We start from the raw sequence: 25,367 nt of genomic DNA on the forward strand, positions 1-25,367 counted from the left end.
AAAACGTGGTACACATTAGAGTCCAATGAACCATCGAAGTAGTGAACTTCACTCGGGATTCCATCGGTCAGAAAGGTAATAAGTTCAGTTTTCTGATATTTACATCTTGTGATCAACATCAACTACTTGGAGAAGGGCAAAATGGTCAAAGAGCTTCAAAATATTGAGCCGATTTGACGTTGAATTGCAGAGAAAGGCCCCATTTTGTGAAGAAAAAAGTGTTCTTCCAACACGAACGCCGTCGACACCACTAAATTTATTGAGTTAGGTTATATGTAAGCAGCTGCCAGGCAGAAATTTGAGTCCAAAGAAGAAGTACGCTTCGAAAACATACTTTGCAGACCTCCTGAAATTTATTTTTTAGACGCGTCAAAGGAGTTGGAGAATATGTATCGAACTAAAAGCGTAATTGAAAACTTAGTTTAACAACATTATATAAAGGGCGATCCATTTCGAGTTTCCCTACTTTTTTAAAGAAAAAAACACAAAAAATTCAAATTTATTGGGGAATGCTTATTATCATTCGAAAGAACATTCTTTAGCATTTATTTTTTGAAAATTATCTCTTTCAAATGTTGGCCGCGGCTACGTCAGATGATCCATTCATTATTGAGTTCAATTTTCGACGATTCGTTCGAGCGTTTCGACTTCGGAATACACCCGTGAAGTTTTGCTCCAAGGCCTGAAACGAGACGGGATTGTCCGAATAGACTTTAGATTTTAGGCTTTCATATCCCATACAGTAAAAAGTCTAACAGTGTGCTATCAGACGATCTTGGTGGCCAATCGACCGGCCCAAAATATGGAATTATCTTCTCACTAAAGTGTTCTCTCAATAAATTCTTTGATTGCTGCGATATACAAGAATTAGCACCGTCTTGTTGAAACCAAATGTCGCCGAGATCACGACCTTCAATTTCACCTTCAATGGCGCGATAATGGTAGCCATTGACGGTTACGTTCGGCATCATTTTTGCCACACCAAACCGTTGTTTTTCTGGATAAAATTGCAGCCTTTGAATATCTTCAGGTTACTCTCGTCCCACATGCGGCAGTTTGCTTGTTAACATACATACCCATTGAGCTAAAAATGGGCTTCATCGCTGAACATAATTTGGATCGAAAACGTCCAGATCTTCTCGGAACTTTTCAAAAGTCCATAGAGCGAAGCTATTGAAGGAAGTATTCTAGTTGGAGTAACCTTTAGTTCGACATAACTTACATTGAAAATCAAAGTTAAAGTAAAAACGTGACTTTACAAGACTCTAGTGCAGGGCGCTGTAATAGTTCTTCAGGGTTGCGATTTTTTAAAATCAATAATTGGTTGTCATGGTGAGATTTAGAATTAAATTTGAAATAAAATTAAAAATTATATAAATTTTAAATTAAAAATTTGATTTTTATTTTTTAATCAAAGATGTTTGGAACTAAAAATTGAAAATATTATTTTTTGATTTGAATGAAGTACGCAAACCCGAAAAAGTGAGTTCTAAAACAGATCCTATCTTTAAATTCTTATTTATATGCTTCGGTCTATTTTGCTTATTTTTTTTTTTCAATCCGCTATTTGGTATTAATCATTTTTGTATATATATTTTTAACCAGTATGTGGAATTAGAAAAAACAACAAATTGTTCTTAAATGCATTATTCGCAACCCTGTTGAAAACTAATGGAGAGAACGCTTATTTTGCGCTATATTACATTACATTAAAGAATTTAATTACAAGCTTATATGGCTACATACATAGTAAAATAGGCTTGTAATTAAACACTTTATTGTAGTTTGCTTTTAATTAAGCGGAAAATTTAAAACGAATACATACAAATATGCACTCACACGTAGTTCATTGTATGAAGCTGTGTAAAGAAAACAGCATTTAAATTCTAAGCTAGACGTACAAAGTTGGCCTTTAGCGATATTAACTACCGTAAATGAGCAAATGGGTCAATGAGCTACCAGTCTACAGGGTGAATGCGTTAGCTATAGCTGAATAATATGTGCAGTGAGATGAAATTTGGAGAAAAATTATATAGGCAAAATTTTTTCAAGTCATTACATAATAACTTATGTAAATACAGATACACTGGGTAAGCCGAAACCACTTGTTCAATTAATAAAACCGAAAATCGCGATGACTTGCATTTGTATTGTTGTCTGTAATGCAACACAAGCACTTACAGTTGCACGAGCTGTCACTCACTCATTCGCCGTTGTTTGCATTGACTACCGGCTTGCGAAAAATTGGTCAAGTTCAATAAGCTAGAATTAAACCGCTAAACGTGCGACACTCAACTGTTTATTTACATGCTGGAATTTTGTAGTAATTTTACTGTAATTCTTAAATTTGAGGCCGAAGTTCAGCAGCAAACGAGAGCGCTGTAGCTTTTTAGCTTACCACACGTCTGATTTTATTAAGAATCTTTTATTGCTATTTTTTCAAGTTAATATACATACTTTTCGTCTTACTTTCGCATGAAACTAATTAAAAATTATATAGTTTCTTATTCTATTGAGTTTCGAACCAACAGCAAGTGTGTAATGGACACATACAACTGACGATCAGATACAAGGTCTGTCGCAAAAGAAACAGAACTTTTTAAATATAACTGTTTCTGGTAGCGCCACCTATTGGTGGGGATATGAAATAAAAAGTTTGATCTCTTGTGGACATTTCGTAAAAATTTTAAGACAATCGATGTTATCGATCAAAAAGTGACAGTAAAATGCATTTTGAACTAAGAGCAAATTAAATTTTGTTTTAAACTTGGGAAAACGTTTACTGAAACATTTCAAATGATGAAGAAAGTTTATAGTGATCAGTGCCTGTCCCGTAGTAATGTGCATGAGTGGTTTAAGTGATTCCAAGAAGGTTGTGAGGACCTCTGTGACCATCAGAAGTCGGTCTTCTTCAGAAGTCAAAAATAAAGACAATGCTGATTTGTTTTTACGATTCCGAGGGTATTGTACACCGAGAGTTCGTCCCACCTGGCCAAACGATTAATGCTGTGTTTTACCTTGGTGTTATGAAGCGTCTTTTGTCACGCATTCGTCGTGCTCGACCACAATACCGTGAGGCAGGGTCCTGACGCCTGTTGCACGATAATGCGCCGTGTCATCGGTCGACGCTTGTCACTGATTTTTTGACAAAAAACTCCATATTAACCAATAATCACTCACCCTACTCACCTGATCTGGCACCCTGTGATTTTTACCTATTTGGAAAACTTCATTTGCCCATGAAAGGACACTGGTTTCAGGACATTTCAGCTATCCAAAAGGGGACGACCGATATTCTCAAGAGCATTCCGAAAAATGACCTTAAACACTCATTTGAAATGCTAATTGACCGGGCTAAACGCTGTATCGAAGCACAAGGAAACTGCTTTGAATAAAAAATATAACTTTTGAAAAATATTAATTTTTTGTTGTTTTTTTAACAGTCCTGTTTCTTTTGCGACAGACCTTGTATGTCGGTAGTATAGTAGTTATCGTAAACTTACAACAGATATGCGCTCATTCAGTGAATGGCTGGTGATTATTTACAGTAAATTTAATAAATCATTGTAAACTGCATATTTTACGTATGTATACATTAGGGTGATTCAAAAAAATTTTTTTTTTTCAATTGTACTCGCAAAAATATTAAGAAAGCCTCTTCAAATATTTCTAAGAAGGTAAATAATAATTTTTTTTCATTGAGTTATAAAATTTTTAAGAAATATTTTCCCAAAAATAGTCGTATTTCAACCGTTAATATCTTTTAAACGGTTGAGTTTACGAAAAAATCATAAGAGACCATATTTTAGAGCATTCAATTTCCTACAAAACCTAATTAACAAGATATTTTTTCAAGTAGTTGGAAGCGAGTTATAAATTTTTCTATCTGATAATACGAAAAAATAGAAAACCGTAAGGCGGAGGACCTTCCCGTTACAATTAAAAACTCATATTTGGAGAGGCTTTCTTAGAGGTGTCTAGGAACCTATTTTTGCGAGTACCAATTGAAAAAAAAAATTTTTTTTGAATCACCCTAGTATACATACATATATATGTACATATGCATGTGGGGTACTTCAAGTTCAATTATAACTGCTTATAGTTTGAATAATTCAGCGTAGGTTGAGTCATTGTTGATTTTTATGACAATATTTAAGTTAATAGTAGGTACTAATTAAAAAAAAATATATAAAGCAGGCTTCACTTTGAAATTGTCGTAAATTCTAATCGTATTGACCTCTCATAAATTAAGATTCACGCAAATCTTATTTTCAGATGCATATGCATACGTAATGTTGGAGTAAGCTATGATTTTATTAGCATGAGCTTAGAGAACTAACTAAGCACAGCTAATATGTATACCCTGAAAAGAGTATATTAAGTTTGCCATGAAGTTTGTAACAACCAAAAGGAAACGTCGGTGATCCGATTAAACGTATATACGAATGATCAGCATGACGAGCTGAGTCAGCCCGTCTATAAATTTGTGAGCTATTCATCGGTTCTTTAGAAGTTGGCCATTTCTCGGAAACGCTGATATTGGACCCATATAATATACGGTAACTGTCATCCAAACAGACTGATCAAAATTAAGTCCTTAGGTTATGTTAGGTTAAGTGCTAACAAGGTTCTCACTTGGACAGCTTAGAACACCAGTCCGTTTTGGTACCTAATAAACTCTTATATAATATTTCATAAAACCCTCACGCGCTCAAAACGGTTTGAGGCTTTCATAAAATTGTTGGAACGGCTAATTTCAGCTTCGGCTATGTCTCCTGGGTCTCCGAAGGTGGATAATGGTGGAGAAAGAGTCTAAATGTTCGCCCCCTCACCCTCATTTATATTAATAAATTCTACTACTACTCATAATAATAATAATAAATATATTAATAATAATGATGTATATTAATTAAAAAAAAAATTTATTTAAGAGTTATATATACAGATTTAAAAAAAAACTTTTTCCGTGTTGCGACTCATAGCATCGTACTAAGGAAATCTAAAATATATTTAAGATCGCCGAAAATAGAAGAAAGAAAGGCCATGTTCCCCTACAATGACTCTTCTTCTTCTTAATTGGCGTAGACACCGCTTACGCGATTATAGCCTAGTTAACAACAGCGCGCCAATCGTTTCTTCTTTTCGCTACGTGGCGCCAATTGGATATTCCAAGCGTAGCCAGGTCCTTCTCCACCTGGTCCTTCCAACGGAGTGGAGGTCTTCCTCTTCCTCTGCTTCCCCCAGCGGGTAAAGCGTCGAATACTTTCAGAGCTGGAGTGTTTTCATCCATCCGGACAACATGACCTAGCCAGCGTAGCCGCTGTCTTTTAATTCGCTGAACTATGTCAATGTCATCATATATCTCGCACAGCTCATCGTTCCATCGAATGCGATATTCGCCGTGGCCAACGCGCAAAGGACCATAAATCTTTCGCAGAACTTTTCTCCCGAAAACTCGCAACGTCGACTCATCAGTTGTTGACATCGTCCAAGCCTCTGCACCATATAGCAGGACGGGAATTATGAGTGACTTATAGAGTTTGGTTTTTGTTTGTCGAGAGAGGACTTTGCTTCTCAATTGCCTACTCAGTCCGAAGTAGCACCTGTTGGCAAGAGTTATCCTGCGTTGGATTTCTAGGCTGACATTGTTGGTGGTGTTTACGCTGGTTCCAAGATAGACGAAATTATCTACAACTTCAAAGTTATGACTGTCAACAGTGACGTGAGTGCCAAGTCGCGAGTGCGACGACTGTTTGTTTGATGACAGGAGATATTTCGTCTTGCCCTCGTTCACTGCCAGACCCATTTCTTTTGCTTCCTTGTCCAGTCTGGAGAAAGCAGAACTGACGGCGCGGATGTTGAGGCCGATGATATCAATATCATCGGCATACGCCAGCAGCTGTACACTCTTATAAAAGATGGTACCTTCTCTATTTAGTTCTGCAGCTCGAACTATTTCCTCCAGAAGGAGGTTGAAGAAATCGCACGATAGGGAATCACCTTGTCTGAAACCTCGTTTGGTGTCGAACGGCTCGGAGAGGTCCTTCCCTATTCTGACGGAGCTTTTCGTGTTACTCAACGTCAGTTTACACAGCCGTATTAGTTTTGCGGGGATACCAAATTCAGACATCGCGGCATAAAGGCAGCTCCTTTTCGTGCTGTCGAAAGCAGCTTTGAAATCGACGAAGAGGTGATGTGTGTCGATTCTCTCTTCAATGGTTTTTTCCAAGATTTGGCTCAAGGAGAATATATGGTCGGTTGTTGATTTTCCAGGTCTAAAGCCACACTGATAAGGTCCAATCAGCTTGTTGACGGTGGGCTTTAATCTTTCACACAATACGCTCGATAGAACTTTATATGCGATGTTGAGGAGGCTAACCCCACGGTAGTTGGCGCAGATTGTGGGGTCTCCTTTTTTTATGGATTGGGCATAGCACACTTAAATTCCAATCGTTGGGCATGCTTACAATGACTCAGATATTCTTAAAGTTTTACAAATGAACCACACCTTAAATTTCAAAATTTAAGGATATTAAGGGGGTATTCTGGTCTAGAAGCATGAATTTCAGGTAATTTTTAAAGTGTCGTAAAAAAAAGGCAATTAATATTTTTACCATCCATTTTTTATTAGTTATTTGTTAATTTTAGAAGAGTACAGAAAAAAATTAAAAAACTAAAAAAAGTAAAAAATTTCAAAAATTATGAGCTGACGAAGTGGGGGGTCTCTAAAAATTTCCACGTGACCATACCCATGATTTCAACCCTCCTAGTTATCTGAAACCAAAAAAAAAGATTATTAATCTAGAATAATGTCGCAATAGCCGGAACTACGGAAAAGTGGGAAAAAAATTTTTTCACAAAATGGCGACTGCCTGAAAAAAAAAGTTTTTTTGGATCACTTTTTCTGACTATTTCGAATTTTTTAAAAATAATAAAAATAAAAATTTGGGAATGGGGCTAGTTCCAACCATAGACAAGCCTATAAAGAAGACTCTATAAAAATTTCAAGTAAATCGGTTTAGTAGAACCTGAGAAATCGTGAGTAGCGTTCCGAAAAAGTCAGTTTTGCGAAAAACGCGTTTAAAGTTTAGGAGACAATTCTAGTGAACACGGACGCCATGTCACAAAATCGGCTTTATCTCCGAAAATACGTCGAACTTTGAAAAATCTTTCCAAGGACATATTTTTGAAAGTCTAAACTTTCAAGATATGCACGAAAAAAATCGATTTTTTCAAAATCCTAGACAAGAATACCCCCTTAAACGATATCTGTAAACTTTCCTCCGATTTTAAGCAATTACAGAAGCTTAGTCTCTTTTAAAGCATGTTTGTGCGAAATCGAACAACCTGACTCACGTTATATTTAAATAAAGTATAAAACAGGTGGATATATAAACTCGTTTCTTCAATTCAATAACAAATCAGCATTTTATAAGTGCAATTTAAAATTAATAACTAGTTAATTGTTTGCTTTTGCACTCAGCCTTCATAATCAGCAAATAAATATTTATTACTATGCAATGTTTTATGCGTTCACGGAAAGCAGCTTAATCAATTTAATTTCTGTAATTTTCAGTTCCACCTTTCGTACATCTAAGATTAGATTACTAATGATAAAACTAATTACACTTATATATTATAGATCTAGCTTAATAGCAATGAGGGGAGAGACGAAGGATGCTACCTCAATAATATTGTTCGAAAAAGTGATAAATTAAAAATATGGCTTTGTATTTTTTAACAGCATTTCTGAAGAGATTTTAAGATTGCCTGCCTAAAATAGTACCCAATTAAAAGTGTAATTCGAATTTCAATAAGATTTTCAGCCGTAAATCAAAGACTGGTACATGACCAGTTCTAAGAAAACTAATATTATGGCATTTAATCTAAATTTTGGTATGATCTTTGAGGTTAAGTATAGAGTTACTTTCAGAAAATTTGTAATATATCCCACAAACTACGTAAACTTTAGGTGACGTCATTTAATGCGTTTGCTAAGTCTGCTTTATAAAATGGGGATGAATTTAATAAGTATTTGACCAGGCAAAGGGTTTCAAAGCTTGTGGGTTCCTAACTACTTTTCCGAATTAATATTAAGCCATATTATTGTTAGTAGGCATGTCAACTATCAAACAAGAAAAAACGTTAACTTCGGTTGCACCGAAGCTAAATACCATTCACAGGTGCATTTATTTTACTAACTATGTGTTCAGTTTGTATGGAAGCTATATGCTATAGTAATCCGATCTGAACAATTTTTTCGGAGATTACATTGTTGCCTTAGAAAATAATCTATACCAAATTTCGTGAATATATCTTGTCAAATGTGAAAGTTTTTCATACAAGAACTTGATTCCGATCATTCAGTTTGTATGACAGCTATATGTTATAGTGGACCGATATCGGCCGTTCCGACAAATGAGCAGCTTCTTAAAGAGAAAATGACGTTTGCAAAATTTCAAAACGATATCTTAAAAACTGAGGGACTAGTTCGTATATATATATACAGACGGACGGACAGACACACAGACGGACATGGCTAAATCGACTCAACTCAACATACTGATCATTTATATATGTATATACTTTATAGGGTCTCCGACGCTTCCTTCCGGGTGTTACAAACTTCGTGACAAACTTAATATACCCTGTTCAGGGTATAATTAACACAGGTTTTCGAATAATAAGAAAATATAATAAAAAATGATTTGACAGAAATTTAGAAAGCGTGTGGAGCACTACATTGAAATGGGCCTAGTGACGTAAATGAAAGTCTGGTAGTAAACAATAGGGTACTTGAAGATTTTACTGAAAACTTGCAACCACTGTGACTTAACAGCATCTTAGATAGCACTTAATAACTTCTAGGTGGAATTCTAAACAACTCTCGAAATTTTCTAGCGAAATTCGGAGAAAAAATAGGCAAAGAAGTTGTACAGTTATGACGTCAGCAAGAACAGTGAATATGCCCAAGTCTTATAAAACTATAATACTCTAATATATGTATATTGAAAAAACATAATTTTTATCATGTTAGTGCACTTATGTATCAAAACGGCTTATTTTTCAAGTGTCATTCAACTACACCAAAAACAACAGCTACGACTTTACACATTACTCACCATACATTGTAAGTGGAGTAAAAGTAGCCTAAAGAAGAGTATTTAAGAAAGATGCGAATTGAGTTCTGTTTGTTTGATTGAGAAGAAAAGCAAAAACAAAACCAGTAAGGAAGAGCTGAGGCAGAGTATAACCAAACATTTCATACGAAACAAAGCGTGGGTGATACTTTCAGGTACAGGCTTGTTAGTTAGTAGGGCCTAGGGTGACTTTTCACCCGATTTTATCCATTTTAGGCGCAAATATACACCGTTATGACGAAAACACGCTTTCCCAATTTTATTAAGATAACTCACATATTGCCCGATGTATTCGATATAAAGTTACCCGGAAGTTCGAAAATATTTATATTAGGTACAAGGGGGCTCAGGGAAGTATTGACTCGATTTAACTCACGGATACAGACTAGGATGCGATTCTCTCTGAATTTCAATTATATATCTCACACAATGATCGATATTTTCGGTCAGAAGTCAACTAAAGACTCTAAGTTCCGCATTTTCGGGGCTTGAAAAGTTTTGGTTCGATTGAGAGAATTTTTGGCCATAGCGTTATTTGTTCAACGTTGTGCTTATCTGTAGAATATTAGAAAACATAAATATTTGCAACTACCTAATCTAACATCCAGATCAAATTATGCTCAGCTCCCGGTGTACCATTTTGCTCCTTTGTTTATGCAAAAAATGCGGAAGTAGTCAGACGCAGTCAATTGTTCCAAGGCCCGAAAGAAGGTTTTTCTACAAATTTTCGCTGATTCCCTGGATTGATTTCCCGTTTCAACTTTAAAACCGGTTTTGGCCTTAAAACCGTTGTTTCCGGTCTCTACCAATACTAATAAACGGCTCTAATTCTGTTCCGTTGTATAATTTTACCCCTTTGTATATGCAACAATTTTTGTAAACCAGAAAACAAAAAAGGTCAAAAGTCAAGTTTAGATTACTTCCAATTTTTGTAATGCTGGTAATCGATAGTTGTTTGCAACATGCTTCTAACTACCGTTATATGTTCGGGAAGATTTTAACGTTGTCGTGGAAAATGATTTAGCACACAAGGCCTTCAATTTGATCGATCAATTCTGCGGTTCCGACAAATAAGCTGCTTCCTCCATAGAAAAAAATGTTTGCAAAGTTTCAAATCGATGTCTCAAAAAAGCGTATATACAGACATACGGACACGGCTAAATAAATAATTACTTATTATGGACATTAATTCACAATTACTCGGTAATATTTTTCATTCCATATCAGAAAGTAGCGTACAATTTGTATATACATAAGAAATAATGACACAGCTCTGCCAAAACATTTTTTTGTTGCCCTGGATATGTTAGCAAATTTTGGTACTTTCAAGTGTTCAAATTATGGTCTTATTCATGAACATTTGAATGTGCTCTTATTAACATAAGTGCATATATCTTCTTCTTCTTCTTAATTGGCGTAGACACCGCCTACGCGATTATAGCCGAGTTAACAACAGCGCGCCAGTCGTTTCTTCTTTTCGCTACGTGGCGCCAATTGGGTATTCCAAGCGTAGCCAGGTCCTTCTCCACCTGATCCTTCCAACGGAGTGGAGGTCTTCCTCTTCCTCTGCTTCCCCCGGCGGGTACAGCGTCGAATACTTTCAGAGCTGGAGTGTTTCCGTCCATTCGGACTACATGACCTAGTCAGCGTAGCCGCTGTCTTTTAATTCGCTGAACTATGTCAATGTCATCATATATCTCGTACAGCTCATCGTTCCATCGAATGCGATATTCGCCGTTCCATCGAACGCGATATTCGCCGTGGCCAACGCGCAAAGGATCATAAATTCTTCGCAGAACTTTTCTCTCGAAAACTCGCAACGTCGACTCATCAGTTGTTGACATCGTCCAAGCCTCTGCACCATATAGCAGGACGGGAATTATGAGTGACTTATAGAGTTTGGTTTTTGTTTGTCGAGAGAGGACTTTGCTTCTAAATTGCCTACTCAGCCCGAAGTAGCCCCTGTTGCCAAGAGTTATCCTGCGTTGGATTTCCACGCTGACATTGTTGGTGGTGTTTATGCTGGTTCCAAGATAGACGAAATTATCTACGACTTCAAAGTTATGACTGTCAACAGTGACGTGAGAGCCAAGTCGCGAGTGCGACGACTATTTGTTTGATGACAGGAGATATTTCGTCTTGCCCTCGTTCACTGCCAGACCCATTTGTTTTGCTTCCTTGTCCAGTCTGGAGAAAGCAGAACTAACGGCGCGCATACGCCAGCAGCTGTACACTCTTATAAAAGATGATACCTTCTCTATTAAGTTCTGCAGCTCGAACTATATTCTCCAGAAGCAGGTTGAAAAAGTCACACGATAGGGAATCGCCTTGTCTGAAACCTCGTTTGGTATCGAACGGCTCGGGGAGGTCCTTCCCGAATCTGACGGAGCTTTTGGTGTTGCTCAACGTCAGTTTACACAGCCGTATTAGTTTTGCGGGATACCAAATTCAGACATCGCAGCATAAAGGCAGCTCCTTTTCATGCTGTCGAAAGCAGCTTTGAAATCGACGAAGAGATGGTGTGTGTCAATTCTGCTTTCACGGGTCTTTTCCAAGATTTGGCGCATGGTAAAAATCTGGTCAGTTCTTATTTTCTAAGTCATACTAATAAGGTCCAATCAGTTTGTTGACGGTGGGCTTCAATCTTTCACACAATACGCTCGATAGAACCTTATACGCGATGTTGAGGAGGCTAATGCCACGGTAGTTGGCGCTAATTGTGGGGTCACCTTTCTTATGGATTGGGTATAGCACACTTAAATTCCAATCGTTGGGCATGCTTTCGTCCGACCATATTTTACAAAGAAGCTGATGCATGCTCCCTATTAGTTCTTCGCCGCCGTGTTTGAATAGCTCGGCCGGCAGTCCGTCGGCCCCTGCCGCTTTGTTGTTCTTGAGGCGGGCAATTGCTATTCGAACTTCTTCATGGTCGGGTAATGGAACGTCTGCTCCATCGTCATCGATTGGGGAATCGGGTTCTCCTTCTCCTAGTGTTGTGCGTTCACTGCCATTCAGCAGGCTGGAGAAGTGTTCCCTCCATAATTTAAGTATGCTCTGGGCATCAGTGACTAGATCACCTTTGGGAGTTCTACAAGAGTATGCTCCGGTCTTGCAGCCTTCTGCAAGCCGCCGCATTTTTTCGTGGAATTTTCGAGCATTACCCCTGTCGGCCAGCTTATCGAGCTCTTCGTACTCACGCATTTCGGCCTCTTTCTTCTTCTGTCTGCAAATGCGTCTCGCTTCCCTCTTCAATTCTCGGTATCTATCCCATCCCGCACGTGTAGTGGTCGTTCGTAACGTTGCGAGGTAGGCAGCCTGTTTTCTCTCCGCTGCGACACGGCACTCCCCGTCGTACCAGCTGTTCTTTTGCACTTTCCGAAAACCAATGGTTTCGGTTGCAGCTGTAAGTGTAAAAATTGTGTTTTGCAGACATGATTAGGAAACTGCGTACTTTTTTCGCACTAAACTAAATTTTCGCATAATTTTGGAAATTATAGCGAGGAAAGGCCAGCACTAGGATCTGAAATTGATGAATGAAAGGTGTCAATATTGGTAGGATCGTCACATGATGGATGATTACTGCTAGTCCCTAACAAAAACGATAGTCGAATGAAAAATTATAAAAGGCTCATAAGGCAGTTTGATTAATATAACATATGTTTTCGACATTTGTCACTATGTTTTCTTCGATGCCTCCTTATACTTCTAAACAAAACTGACATTACAAAGATTTCTGTTTGTTTCATGTTTTTTTTTAAGTTAAGCAAAATGAAAACAAAGATTTAAAAATAAAATTTCAAAGCCATTGATAGCTTCATGCACTGTGGCACAAATACCTATGTTCAAAATCGATCATATATATAGCGCCACAGAACCACTGTAGACCAGTGTTATTTGAAAGCGCAACTCTTAGAAATAAATAAATCATATTAAATTAATGAATAAATTAATAATTTTACTTTTATATAAAATACGAGACCAAAGCAAATTATTGAAAATAAGACAAAAAAAAACAAAATTTTTGCACAGTGTATTTTTACCTGCGCAACTGCGCTTAGAAACCTGTTATAATTCCAACTAAATAAAATCTTTAGTTCATGTGTTGTGCATCTTCCGTTTACATTTTTATTTGCTTGTTATCGCTAAAACTTAAGATAAGCACTTAAGTGTAAATACCACTTGTTATTAGGGCTGAAAGTTCCTTGCTTAAGTCTTTAGTCGATTCGCTGCTTGTAATAACTACCAAAGAACAAGACATGCCATGTAAATACTGATTTCAATTTTGTTTTTATTCTTCTTCCAACATAATTGCATACCTTTCAAGTGGCATTTGCTTTTAAGCACCTTTGGCTTGCAGCCAAACTAGTTTTTGTTTACGTTCTCATTTTGCTAAAAGCATGTATGTATCGCTTTTTCGAACTCTTTTCACAGTGCATTCACTTTTAGCTTGTTATTGCAGTGGTCAAAGTCAATGTCAAACTGCATTTATGGCATTGACCTAGGCACCAAATAAATGCAATGTTGCCGCTTGGTGCTGCACTCTAAATAAAATAACAAAAGCATTTTACCATTTACGTAAAGTGACTTGCATTTTTTCGTTATTTATATTTACTTATTCTTCTACTCGCCGCAATAGGAACGAGTCATGCTATGAGCACAACCGTTTGGTGAACGTGTTTAATGAAATGTCATATTTTCTTCTATTATTTCGTTTTATTTTTTGCCTATTTCTTATTAATTCAATGCACGTTTAGCCTGCATGTAACTGCAAGCAATAAATGGTTGTAAATGTGTGCTTTAATAAAGACGCCAATGGCAGTATTTATGGATAAAAAAAAAATATTTATAAAAAAAAATTTTTTAAATTGATTTATAAGTATAAACATAATATCTGCTAGTGTGTTAAGTGTGTTATAATTATGCATACTTTTATAAATAATGCATTTTTTAGTTAAACATACATATGTATGTATATACATACATATGTATGCAGGTATTCAACTTATAGAAAAATATAATCAGAATCGTGCTGAGATATGATTAATTTTACAGTACAACTTCGATAGTTATAATCAGAAACCAATTTTAGATTTATGATTTTGCAATTGGAGAATGATTATATAAAGATCTTTATCTGGAATTTATCACAGGTCATTTTCAGATATATTGAATTTTAGTAAGCATATTTAACTTTCTTCGATTTCTACGACTAATATTCAAAAATAGTGTGTTATAATAATATAAAAAGTATTTATAAAAAAAATGTACATATGTATTATATATGTTAAGTATTTGAAAGTAAGTGGTATAACATCTTCAGAAATATACTAAATGTCTTAGCAAAATCTGCACAGTGTCACATAACGGTAAAAAAGTAACTTCTTATGTGTATCGAAATTTAAAAAATTGTCAGACCGCTCGTAGTCATTTGAACCACTGTTGCTCTAACTTTTTTAAAACAATCTAAAGTAACACTTTCTGGAGGTCTGCATTGTAAAGAAATGGTAGCAGATACTTCGAAAAATTCGCACTTGGCGACGGCGGCGGTAGTCGGCGCCTGGTTATGACGGAAGAACACTATTTTTTTCCCAAATACGGTAATTTTCTGTAATTTGTCGTCGATCATAATAATTAGGTATTGTAAGGCTCTGTGACCATTTTACCCTACTGCAGATAGTCAATATAGATTACTTCAGAGAGCGTTGGCCATCAACTTACTTTCAATGGGACAGTCTTCGCCTTGTTCGAAACACGTTCGCCCAGTAAAGTTCTCTGTTTCAACGATTTCTGTTTCTTCAGAAAATCTTTTTTTTTCACTTTTATACTAATGACAGTTTTGCACGTTTCACTCACCCTTAGTTATAATCAGAGGTTATAATATATGTACATATATATCTGGTTATAATAAGAAAGTCTTATAGCTCACAAATTTATAAGCTATCTCCTTCTTTTTTATCGACACGCTCTCACCAGCACAGAGATAAATTGTTATAGCGTGATCACTGGGTTGAGTGTAGTTGCTGATTTCTACCAGTAGGTGGCGAACGATCGCTAGAACTCAAACAGAGAACGTATATCAGAGAAAGTATATCATAGACAGAGAACGTATATTATACACAGAGAACGTTTATCATAGACAGAGAACGTATATTATACACAGGGAACGTTTATCATAGAAAGAGAACGTTTATCATAACTCGGTTAACTCGGTCAATTCTCAGGTCGGTTCAGTGGTGAATTCCTTACTATAAATCTAACAAATTTTCGATATCGAACCTGCACTTTCTCTATGCTTTAAGTTCTTTGGTTCAAGCGAACTGTTAAGATTTATCCTGCCGAGCTGGCAGTGGTGAAATTCCCTCATCTCGAACGAGTTAGCCAAAAATATTTTTACGTTCTCCGCGCCGTGAACCTTCTCTATGATAAACGTTCTCTGTCTATGATAAACGTTCTCTTTCTATGATAAACGTTCTCTGTGTATAATATACGCTCTCTGTGTATGATATACGTTCTCTGTCTATGATATACGTTCTTTGGTTCGGTTTGTATGGCAGCTATATGCTATAGTGAGCCGATCTGAACAATTTCTTCCGATATTATATGAACAATAACTCATACCAAATTTCGTGAAGATATATCTTCAAATGAAGAGGTTTCCCATGCAAGCATTTGACCCCGATCATTCAGTTTGTATGGCAGCTATATGCTATAGTGAGTCGATCTGAACAATTTTTCGGATATTGCACGATTATTTCTATAAACAATAACTCATACCAAATTTCGTGAAGATATATCGTTAAATGAGGAGTTTCCCAAGCAAGCATTTGATTCCGATCATTCAGTTTGTATGGCGGCTATATGCTATAGTTAACCGATCAGCCAACTTTTGATAAGATACATTGTCAAATGTGAAAGTTTTCCATACAAGAACTTGATTCCGATCGTTCAGTTTGTATGGCAGCTATATGTTATAGTGGTCCGATATTGGCAGCTCCGAAAATGGGCAGTTTCTTGAAGAGAAAATAAGGTTTGCAAAATTTCAAAACGATATCTTAAAAACCAGGGGACTAGTTCGTATATACTATACAGACAGACAGACGGACAGGCAGACGGACATGGCTAAATCGACACAGCTCAACATACTGATCATTTATATATACATATGTATATACATATATGGTTTATAGGGTCTCCGACGCTTCCTTCTGGGTGTTACAAACTTCGTGACAAACTTAATATACCCTGTTCAGGGTATAAAAATAATCGAATTGCAGTAAAAATTATACTTATTTATTGGTTTATTTGGGAAATTTTTGTGCATACACTTTTTAAAGTGAAACTTTTTGGCATAAAATAATTTTTTGGGCTGCTGGGCCCATAAATGATTGACACGTACATAAGTATTTATTTTATAGACCGTTAAATATTCGAAATTAAATGTACTAGTTAAAACATTAGACACATAAGAGTTTAATGCATAAAAATACATGAGTTTCTAAACTACTAAATTAATTCAACAACAAATCTATTAATAAACAACCTATTAGTATGTTTATGTTTGTTAACAACATGTTAAGTGAACCGGTTTTTAATCACAAACAAGCACTCAACATAACAGCTATTAACCCGTTCAAAAACCGCTAAGACGCACTTGTTTCATACGAAGAAATTATATATTCATATTTCATACGTTTTTAGTGTTTGCATGTTTTACGGCGTATATTTGCACAGCGAAAGACAATTTTGTGCTAAACACGTTCACTATTTCGTTTTGAAAATGTATATTAATTAATAGCGAGTATATGGTGGACAAAATTAATATTAATATTCGAGTTAGTTAACGGCTATGAGTATAAATGGAATATATAGGTTGAAACTACAACTATGTATAAGGAGCATAGGTTTTTTGCTTTTGTTCTTAATTTTACAACTAGTAAGGCACATTTAAAGGATATGTATACACACTGGCGCATACACATATATAAAATTCTATACACATACACTCCGTATATAGAAATGGCAATTTAAGCGGCAGTAATAGTAATAAAAACTTAATTGTTTAAAGTAATGATGTTAGCATATGAGCGTACTCAAAACTCTTCATGAGTTTTGGAAAAATGCAAATCTTGATTGAAAGTGCCACCTTCGTTATCTTTCACCAAATCCACATATATTTCATCTTCCGCTTGCTTTGTGGGTGCATCCTGCTCAGGCTGTATATAAGGGAATTCCAATTCTCGATCGCTCTTCAAATGCACATTAACATCACTGTTCACCGTTGAGGTCAGCTCCGAGTCTTCGGTGTCTGAAATGTAACCCGATTCACCGGTATAATGTGTGGGGAAGAGTATTAAAGGCGCCGCGCTGAAGGCTAACAAATCACGTTGCGGGAAGTGAGAGCTCCAAGTTTTATTCGGATGACGATTAAACATTAACGGTAGAAATTCATCGACTGGCAACAGTTTCTCCAACGGTTTTGCGGCGAGTAGTTTGCGTGCGCCTTGTAGTGATATAACATAGCCCAATGTCCAATAGGAGTAACCAGCATGCACAAGATTTTCCGCATTCTGTACCCAAGGTTCTTTCTCTTCCTTCAATCGTTTGCGGCCAAAGTAACTATGGGTTAATAAATATTTTAAATATTCATATTTAATATGAATATATTTAAAAACTTACACTAAATCATATTCAACAACGCTGCGTATTTGCGAGAGCACGCGTATGGCGCTATCTTTGAAGTATGGCTGGAAGCGTACATCATCCTCAAGAATTAGCACTTCATTTTGTTCGCGCTCAACAATCTTTTCCCAAATACGATAGTGACTTAAAAAGCAACCGATTTCACCCATTGTCATTTGACGGTGAGAGTAAGGATCTTCATAGCCAGGCAGGAACTTGATACCCATATCTTCCAGCAACTCAGTGCTAAGATTTCTGAAAGAGTTTTTAATATAATAATGTACAACAAGTAAATATTGATTTCTGCTATTTTTAACGTACTTTCCGTCCACGGCGGGAAAATATTCAACATCTAGACCTAACTCAAGGAAGAGTTTCTCCATTTTGGCACGTCGCTCAGGCCGTCTTTCAAGATTGATCATGTAAATGTGGTCCAATGTGAGTTTGGTTCTGCAAAATTTAAATTTGTAAAAACATTATTTTTCGAATATCGAAATTCGAACTCACTTATTTGGATAAGTAACGTATTTCTCGAAATACGCATTCACAGGCGCCACCTCATCCTGATCATGTACGATATTTGCGCGTATATTAATCAGCTGTTGCACGTCTTGTTCCAAACCATCGTTAACCTCAAGTGGCTGCATTAAATATCCAAATGGTAGCTTATTACTGATGAACATTGGTATGCGTGAACAATTTGCCGATGTAGCGAAAACAATAATATCATCGACGGGGCCATCGTACGGGCGACACGGTGTGAATCCTTCATGTTCTGCCCATTCGACCTCATTTTGTTGCTGCTCAAGAAGCCGTTCACGATTGAATGTTAGATAACGCATGCCCTGATAGTTCACTCTTATCAGCACAGCACTATGTACCATTGGTACAGGGAAAACACCTTCCTTATTAACATTGTAGATTTCCCTGTATTCGTCGGTGCGTTGATAGTAATAATCGGGTGTCATGCCACACCAAAAATTTGAGTACAAACCTTCGGACAGTAACATAGGTGCAACGATGGGTAATCGTAGACTGGTCAAATGTGTTAGGGTGTCGGCGTGTGTTAACAGCACATCAGCATCAAGGAACTGTATGAAAACACAATCAACATAAAACATAATTAGTTGGTATGTATTGAAAGAATAGTGTATGTATTCATAATTACAAATATGTAATCGGCCCAAATCTTCTTAGCATAAATCAATGCTGTTTCTTTCAAGTTTATGAGATAATGAAAACGTTCAGCAGGCCAATCGTTCGGTGTACTTTCATTTTGATGACGTTGCACGCTGTCGTCATGCTCGAAATCGACACTGTGATATAAGTTTGCGGTGTTATTAAGCCACAACTGCAGCAGTTCTGTGCTCGCGTCGTTATTGTGATCTGAACGTATCCTACAATTGGAAAATAAATGTTATCATGCATGAATAATGTGTGTGTAAACTAATAATTTATATGATCTACTTACCACAATGCAATTTGCTCTTTTGGATAGTTCAGGCGCTCGAAGTATGTTAGGAACAACGGTAGGATATGTGCCTTGTTGCGTACCAAAAGCGCTACCACTACAGTGGGTGGCTCATCGCCTAAATCCGACGGCAACAATTCATACAAATCATCGATACTTGGCACAGATTGCGTCGGTGGCTTGGCGGTTTCCGGTGTCGCAACTGCGCTGCAATAATAGGAGCTCAGAGCGAATAGCAGCGTATAAACGGCGAATTTGCACATCTTCAAGCTAATCGCAACGATGCTCTACAATGATTTTCGGTTTGAAGTTTGAAAATTGACAACACTTTATTCCATACGTTTGTTCACCACTACAGCGCAGAACGTTCTGAGACGATATACGCGAGTTAGCTGTTAAAAATCTATTTTAATATGCGAGTTTTAATTACTTGACTGCTGCGGCATCACTTTACTTTGTACAGAAGCTAACAATCAGAAACCGCATACCCGCATACAGACACAAACAGAGAATATGACGTTTCTTATCATAAACAAATCGTAGCACAATGCTTTTGTTGTTGGACAGCGGTTTACGGAAGACAATGGGGTATGCTAATGAAAACATGTGTTGTTTTTGTGCTACAGTGGCTTGCAAAATGTAACTAAAGTAGGGTTGCTGTCCGTATTATTTCAAACATTTGTTTATATTTTTTTTAATTTTGCATTAATTATATTTTTTTATTTACAACAGTTCTAAGTGGCGGCAGTCAATAAATAGTATTATTAGACGTTCATGCTTAATATGCTAAGACAATAGTACAAATATGCATTACGCTACATGGGGACGAACATAGCTAGGCATTTGCAATTTCAAGCCTTCCTTTGATTCAAAGAAAGTATACGATAATGTTATCGTATCAACATTTTCCAGTTTCGGATCTTTTGTAAATTCCGGATCGATATAGAAGAATACAGGCATATCCACCTACAAGAAAAATTTCATATTTAAGCTTGTATATTAAATCAAGAGAAATAACATGCCTCCTCATGTGGATTTAATTGCTGTTCCTCAAAACAAAAACACTGTATTTTGTTGAAGTATGCACCAGCTTCGAATGGCAGCACATTATAGGTGCTAATGCCAATAACTGGGTGATCTGTGGGATTCCGTGCTGTGTAGAACGCCAACGCCGTTTCTCCAGGCACAACTTTGATCTCATATTGTTGCGGTTTAAAATTCCAACGCATAGACGCAGCAATATCAGCATTAAAACGTATTTTTAGTATACGGTCTTCGATTTTCTGCATTGTTTCTACTTTATCGGCATCGTGCCCCTGCGACGTTGTGCCACCGTAGCTGTATGCCTGCGGTAGCGAAATTATTTACACACTTGTTATGTTTTATCGCAGAATTGCTCACCTGGCAGAACATGCGATATAGTGGCACTGCCGCATAGCTGGCACCAGCTACGAAAATGCCTCCAGCAGTTAAATAATATAGCGTAGACTTCTGTCGCTTTCGCGCAGCTTCACCGGCGTCGGTACCATTTTTACCGCTTGTGGATTGAAAGCGGAACCGGCACGCGCGCTTGCAATGTGTACTTAATATGTGTAAGGTACGTAACATTTTTTTTAACACTTAATATATAAGCTAACTAGTAATTAATTTTTTATGTTGCTTTAGGAGCAAACTCGTAATATTTACAATTTATTTTTGTAGGTTAAACAGCTGTTTATTGCATTTGCAGAGCCACTGTATGTCCATATTTGCCCTGAGTGTGTTCAATTGAATAGATTTTACAGTAGCTTTGAAACGTTGCTAGGAAACGGTTATTTTTACCTTGGACAAACATATTTGATATCTCTAATAATTTTGTCTGCTGTTCGAGTTTAGTGGATTTTTTTGTAAAATTTATTTCCAAAGTTTTAATAATTTTCAAAATGAAGAATATTTTAAAAGCACGGTAACACACATTTTAAGCATTTGGTAAGTTATCAGCGCAGTTTCATTCGCTTTTGCTTGTAGATGAGCGGATGTGTCAGCTACTGCTGCCATCTTTAACTTTGGAAATATATCAGCACTTCCGCACAGTTAAATAAATTTTCAAAACTTAATTTGTTTTAAAAAAATTTTTTATTATAATTATAAAAACTTGTAATCGACTTACTAATTTAAGCTTTTGACAGATATGAATTTCAGCGACGATCCCCTGGCCGATTTGCTGAGCGACAACAGTTTGGATAATGACAGCTTCTTCGACAATCCAACAGGCATACGGCCCACAACTCGTATAAACAAAAGTAAAAGTAAATTAGATGATTTGTTTGGAATTAAAGAAGAATTTGAGTCGACAGTTTTACCAGTGCCTAAAGCACGCCAACCTGTGCCAACAACAACTGTATCTATAAGTACACCCCGCACAACCAACCAGCAACAAAAATCTTCCAAAGATATGCTAGAAGACGACGACGATGATGATCTGGGTTTCGATCCGCAAAAACCAAAGGCCGGTAGTAAGTTGAATTTGTTGGATGATTTATTTGCTAACACAAGCATTAAAGAATCTAAAAGGCCCGCCACCGCGCAACCCTCGACTGTGCGTCGTGAAGCAGAGAAGCCAACTATATCGCGACAATCAACAGACACCACCACCGATACTTCAAATGTGCTGTTGACACAACCACGGCCAAAAACATCGGCGGGAAGACGTAGTTCCAGTGCGTCGAATGTAATGTCGACCGATCCGTTAGGACTTTTTGCTGGTTCTACCAAAGAACGGGAAAAAGAACCTTCTACCTCGGGTATGTCTACGCCTAAAGCTAAAAAACGTGGTACTACAGCAGACTGGCTTGGCTTGGGCACGGACTCGGAAGCTGCTGGTAAGGCAGATAAGGTAACAGAGTCCCCAATGCGCACTTCGAAACCGCCAACAACTACTTCGCTTACCACCACTGCTAGTACCGCAAGACAAACTACAGACATCGTGAAGCTGCCTGATAATCTGATGCAAGCGCCCACAGAGCAACACGTTGATTTAAACGAAGACGTTCTTTTGATGCCACAAGTTGCAACTTTTGCCCCAACTGGCGATAATACAGCGCAAAATATACTCTTGCTAAATACCAACAATTTGGAAATGAAGAACGCTTACACGGCTCTGCAGCAGCAGGAGTCTCAACTGGCGTTGGCTACGCAGATGAAAAACCAAGAACGCGCTTTACTGGAAATGCAGCGTAAGCAAGAAATACTACTACAACAACAAGAGCGACAGTTCCAGACACTAGTTCAACAACAACTACAACGTCAGCAGCAAATGGAGGATCATATTAAGATGCAACAGCAACGAATCAACACACATATACAGCTTCTGATGACACAGCCTGCCATGCTGCCAACTTCTATGCCATTACCCCCAATTAAAATAGCGCCAGAGACTGACGACTTGGGCGAGCGCATTGGATCACCAGATGGCACACCGGAAAAATCTGACGACGCTGGCGGTACTTTGGATGAACGGCATGGCCGCAATCGTAATAACAGCGGCAGTCGTAGTCGGAGTCACAGCCGCAGTAGACCGGCCTCGCCGCCGGACGTCATGTTGGAAACGGTACAACATGAAGCTGATATCAAGCGTTTGGAATTGGAAAAGTTACGTCTGGAAGAGCTGGTGACAAGTCAAAAGGTCTACTATGAGCGTGAAATTGAATTGATAGAACGTTCCTATAAGAAACAACTGGAAGTAGTCGAAAACCACACAAATTCAATCGAAATGCGGTTAAGAGCCGAAGTGGAAGAACTTTCGAAGTACTACATACAAAAAGTAAGTACATTGGAAAGCGAGAAACAAAAATTGAAATCAGAATACGAAACCGACTACGGCAACTTGAAGCAGGATCAGGAAGATGAGTTGCGTAAGCTAAAAAAATCGCATGAGGACGACATAGAAATGTTAAGAGAAGAAAATCGACGAATGCTAGATAATGTGCGGCAGGCTAAAATGCTTGAATTTGCCGCTGTACAAGAGAATGGCTCATATATGGAGATGTTGAAGGCTGCCTCAAGCAATTTGGAAAATCTAAGTGGCGGCTTGCAGGGCTTGCGCGATGACGTACAATCAAGACTGGAGCTGCTGCACAAAGAAAAGGAAAAGAAGTTAGAAGCACGTGAACGACGACTTGAAGATGCTGAACGACGTTTGAAGATGAACGAAGAATCCGCGGATGAGGAAAAAAAACGTCTCATGACACTGGTTAGCAGTTTGGAGCAGCAACTAAAAAAATTGTCTAAAGAATCGGCAGACGAGAACTGGATGCTGCGCCAGCAGATGGCCGCACTTGAGGCCGAGAAGGCAGCATTTGAAAAAGAGAAAGAATTTGCACGCGAACAAATAGCCCGTGATGAGAAACGTCTGGAGGAACTCAAAGAGCGGCAATTAAGTGAAACGCAACGCGCTTTAACGGATTTGCAAGAGGAACGAGCACGTCTCTATTTGGAGCGTACTAAGATCGAGACAGAGCAGAAGCTACATTCCGGTCATGATATAGAGAAGCAACGATTAGAAATGGACGCAGTCATGAAAGTGGCGCAAGATGCTGCTCGTCAAGCGGATGTTGAGCGCGAACGTTATCACAAGTCGTTGCGCCAATTGGAGCAATTTAAACGTGAACTTATCGATAAAGAGAATACGCTTCGCGCCAAGGAAGACGAACTACAGCAGGAAACACTTTCGTTTCGTATGGCTGAGCATAAATCCCAAGAAGCGATACAAAAAGCGCGCACTGCCGAGCAAAACTTCCAGACAAAGCTACAACTATTACAGAAACGCATGCGGGAAACGGACGAGATGGAGGTGAATCTCTCACAAGAACGCATGCTGCTTACACAGGAACGCATTAAATTACAACAATTTAAGGCAGGTCTCTTGGAAAAGCGTTGTGAGCTATGCAAAATGGGCGATCAGCGTGAGAAACTGGCGCAATATTTAAATAGCAACAATGACGAACAAGTTGCCAATGATGATGGTGCAGCAGGCGATTCGATGGCACAGCAACGCAATTACATGCGTTCGGAGGAATTAAAAATGCGGCAAATGTTGCAACAGGGGAGCATTGTAGATCGTATGCTTGATGAGAATATAGCAGAGTCTCTGCGCAAAATGAGAGCGTCGACGAACATGGAATACTGGCCGGAGACGGTGCTGGACGATGATGCCAAAGAGAAGGCGCTACATAATCTGGATAGCGGTTTGCTACGTGGCAGCGTAGATAATTTGCTTAATCGGACCTCACAAACGAAATATTAACGTTAGTAAATTTTATACGTACATATGTGGAAAAAATTTATAAAAAATAAATGAAATTGTGTTAAAAACAAATTGGGATGTTACCTAAGCGGATGTATGCGGTAGTTAATTGGACAAACGTGATTTGAACAGAAATAATTGCTATTATGTTATTGTATTGTCATCTTAGGCTTTGTTCGATTTTTCGTTAAGCATTTTTTTATGGTGGGTCCCAAGCTTTATGCACTACAGCAGGCGATTCGCTTTCTCAATTTAGCTCACCTAAAAATGTATGTTTGTTGGTTACCTAGGGGATACTTCAATCATATGAATAATTTCTGGCCGCAGTCAGGTGAATGGCAGTCAAAAATCTTTCCTCATTTGCGTATATTTCAGTCATACACACGGCTCCATCCCTTACCCCTGCAAAACTTATCCAAATGATGCTGGACAATACAAGAAATGTAGTTAAAATAGCACTTTTCCGAGCTGGTCGACACCAAACGAGATTTCGAACTGGACGACTTTTTATTGTGCGATTTCTTCAACCTGATAATAAGAGCCTCAGAGCTAAATGGATAAATAGTTATGCTTTTTGCAGTGAATGGAACTGGTGGTGAACGAGGAAAATATGAAATACCTCCTGTCATCAAACAAACAGTCAGCGCATCTTGGCTCATTTCTTGCTTTCTTGCTGTTGACAGTCATATCTATAAAGTTGCATATAATTTCGTCTCTTTTGGAACCAGCATTAACACAAACGCTAACAACTGCTGACTAAGTAATCGAAAAGAAAAATCCTCTCAATATTCTC

General features: G+C 37.7%; 3 protein-coding genes across 3 annotated transcripts; 1 reads left to right on the forward strand and 2 right to left on the reverse strand.

Annotated features, from left to right (window-relative positions):
* Positions 1-16,408: 16,408 nt before the first annotated feature.
* Positions 16,409-19,882, reverse strand: LOC126763162 (glycosyltransferase 25 family member). Its single transcript, XM_050480423.1, has 6 exons — positions 19,291-19,882; positions 18,988-19,216; positions 18,327-18,910; positions 18,141-18,269; positions 17,817-18,074; positions 16,409-17,756 (listed from the first exon to the last, which is right to left on the reverse strand). Exons 1-6 carry the CDS (start codon positions 19,551-19,553, stop codon positions 17,231-17,233), a joined length of 1,989 nt encoding a protein of 662 aa, XP_050336380.1. The 5' UTR covers positions 19,554-19,882; the 3' UTR covers positions 16,409-17,230.
* Positions 19,883-19,954: 72 nt separating this feature from the next.
* Positions 19,955-21,003, reverse strand: LOC126763219 (cytochrome c oxidase assembly protein COX11, mitochondrial). The gene is made up of 3 exons (XM_050480527.1): positions 20,692-21,003; positions 20,313-20,636; positions 19,955-20,256 (listed from the first exon to the last, which is right to left on the reverse strand). Exons 1-3 carry the CDS (start codon positions 20,896-20,898, stop codon positions 20,101-20,103), a joined length of 687 nt encoding a protein of 228 aa, XP_050336484.1. The 5' UTR covers positions 20,899-21,003; the 3' UTR covers positions 19,955-20,100.
* Positions 21,004-21,152: 149 nt separating this feature from the next.
* LOC126763152 (trichohyalin) lies at positions 21,153-24,688 on the forward strand. Its single transcript, XM_050480408.1, has 2 exons — positions 21,153-21,258; positions 21,459-24,688. The coding sequence occupies exon 2, from the start codon at positions 21,461-21,463 to the stop codon at positions 24,572-24,574; it is 3,114 nt and encodes a 1,037-aa protein (XP_050336365.1). The 5' UTR covers positions 21,153-21,258; positions 21,459-21,460; the 3' UTR covers positions 24,575-24,688.
* The last annotated feature ends 679 nt before the right edge of the window (positions 24,689-25,367 follow it).

Source organism: Bactrocera neohumeralis, chromosome 6 (genome assembly GCF_024586455.1).
Source record: "Bactrocera neohumeralis isolate Rockhampton chromosome 6, APGP_CSIRO_Bneo_wtdbg2-racon-allhic-juicebox.fasta_v2, whole genome shotgun sequence".
NCBI classification, from domain to species: domain Eukaryota; kingdom Metazoa; phylum Arthropoda; class Insecta; order Diptera; family Tephritidae; genus Bactrocera; species Bactrocera neohumeralis.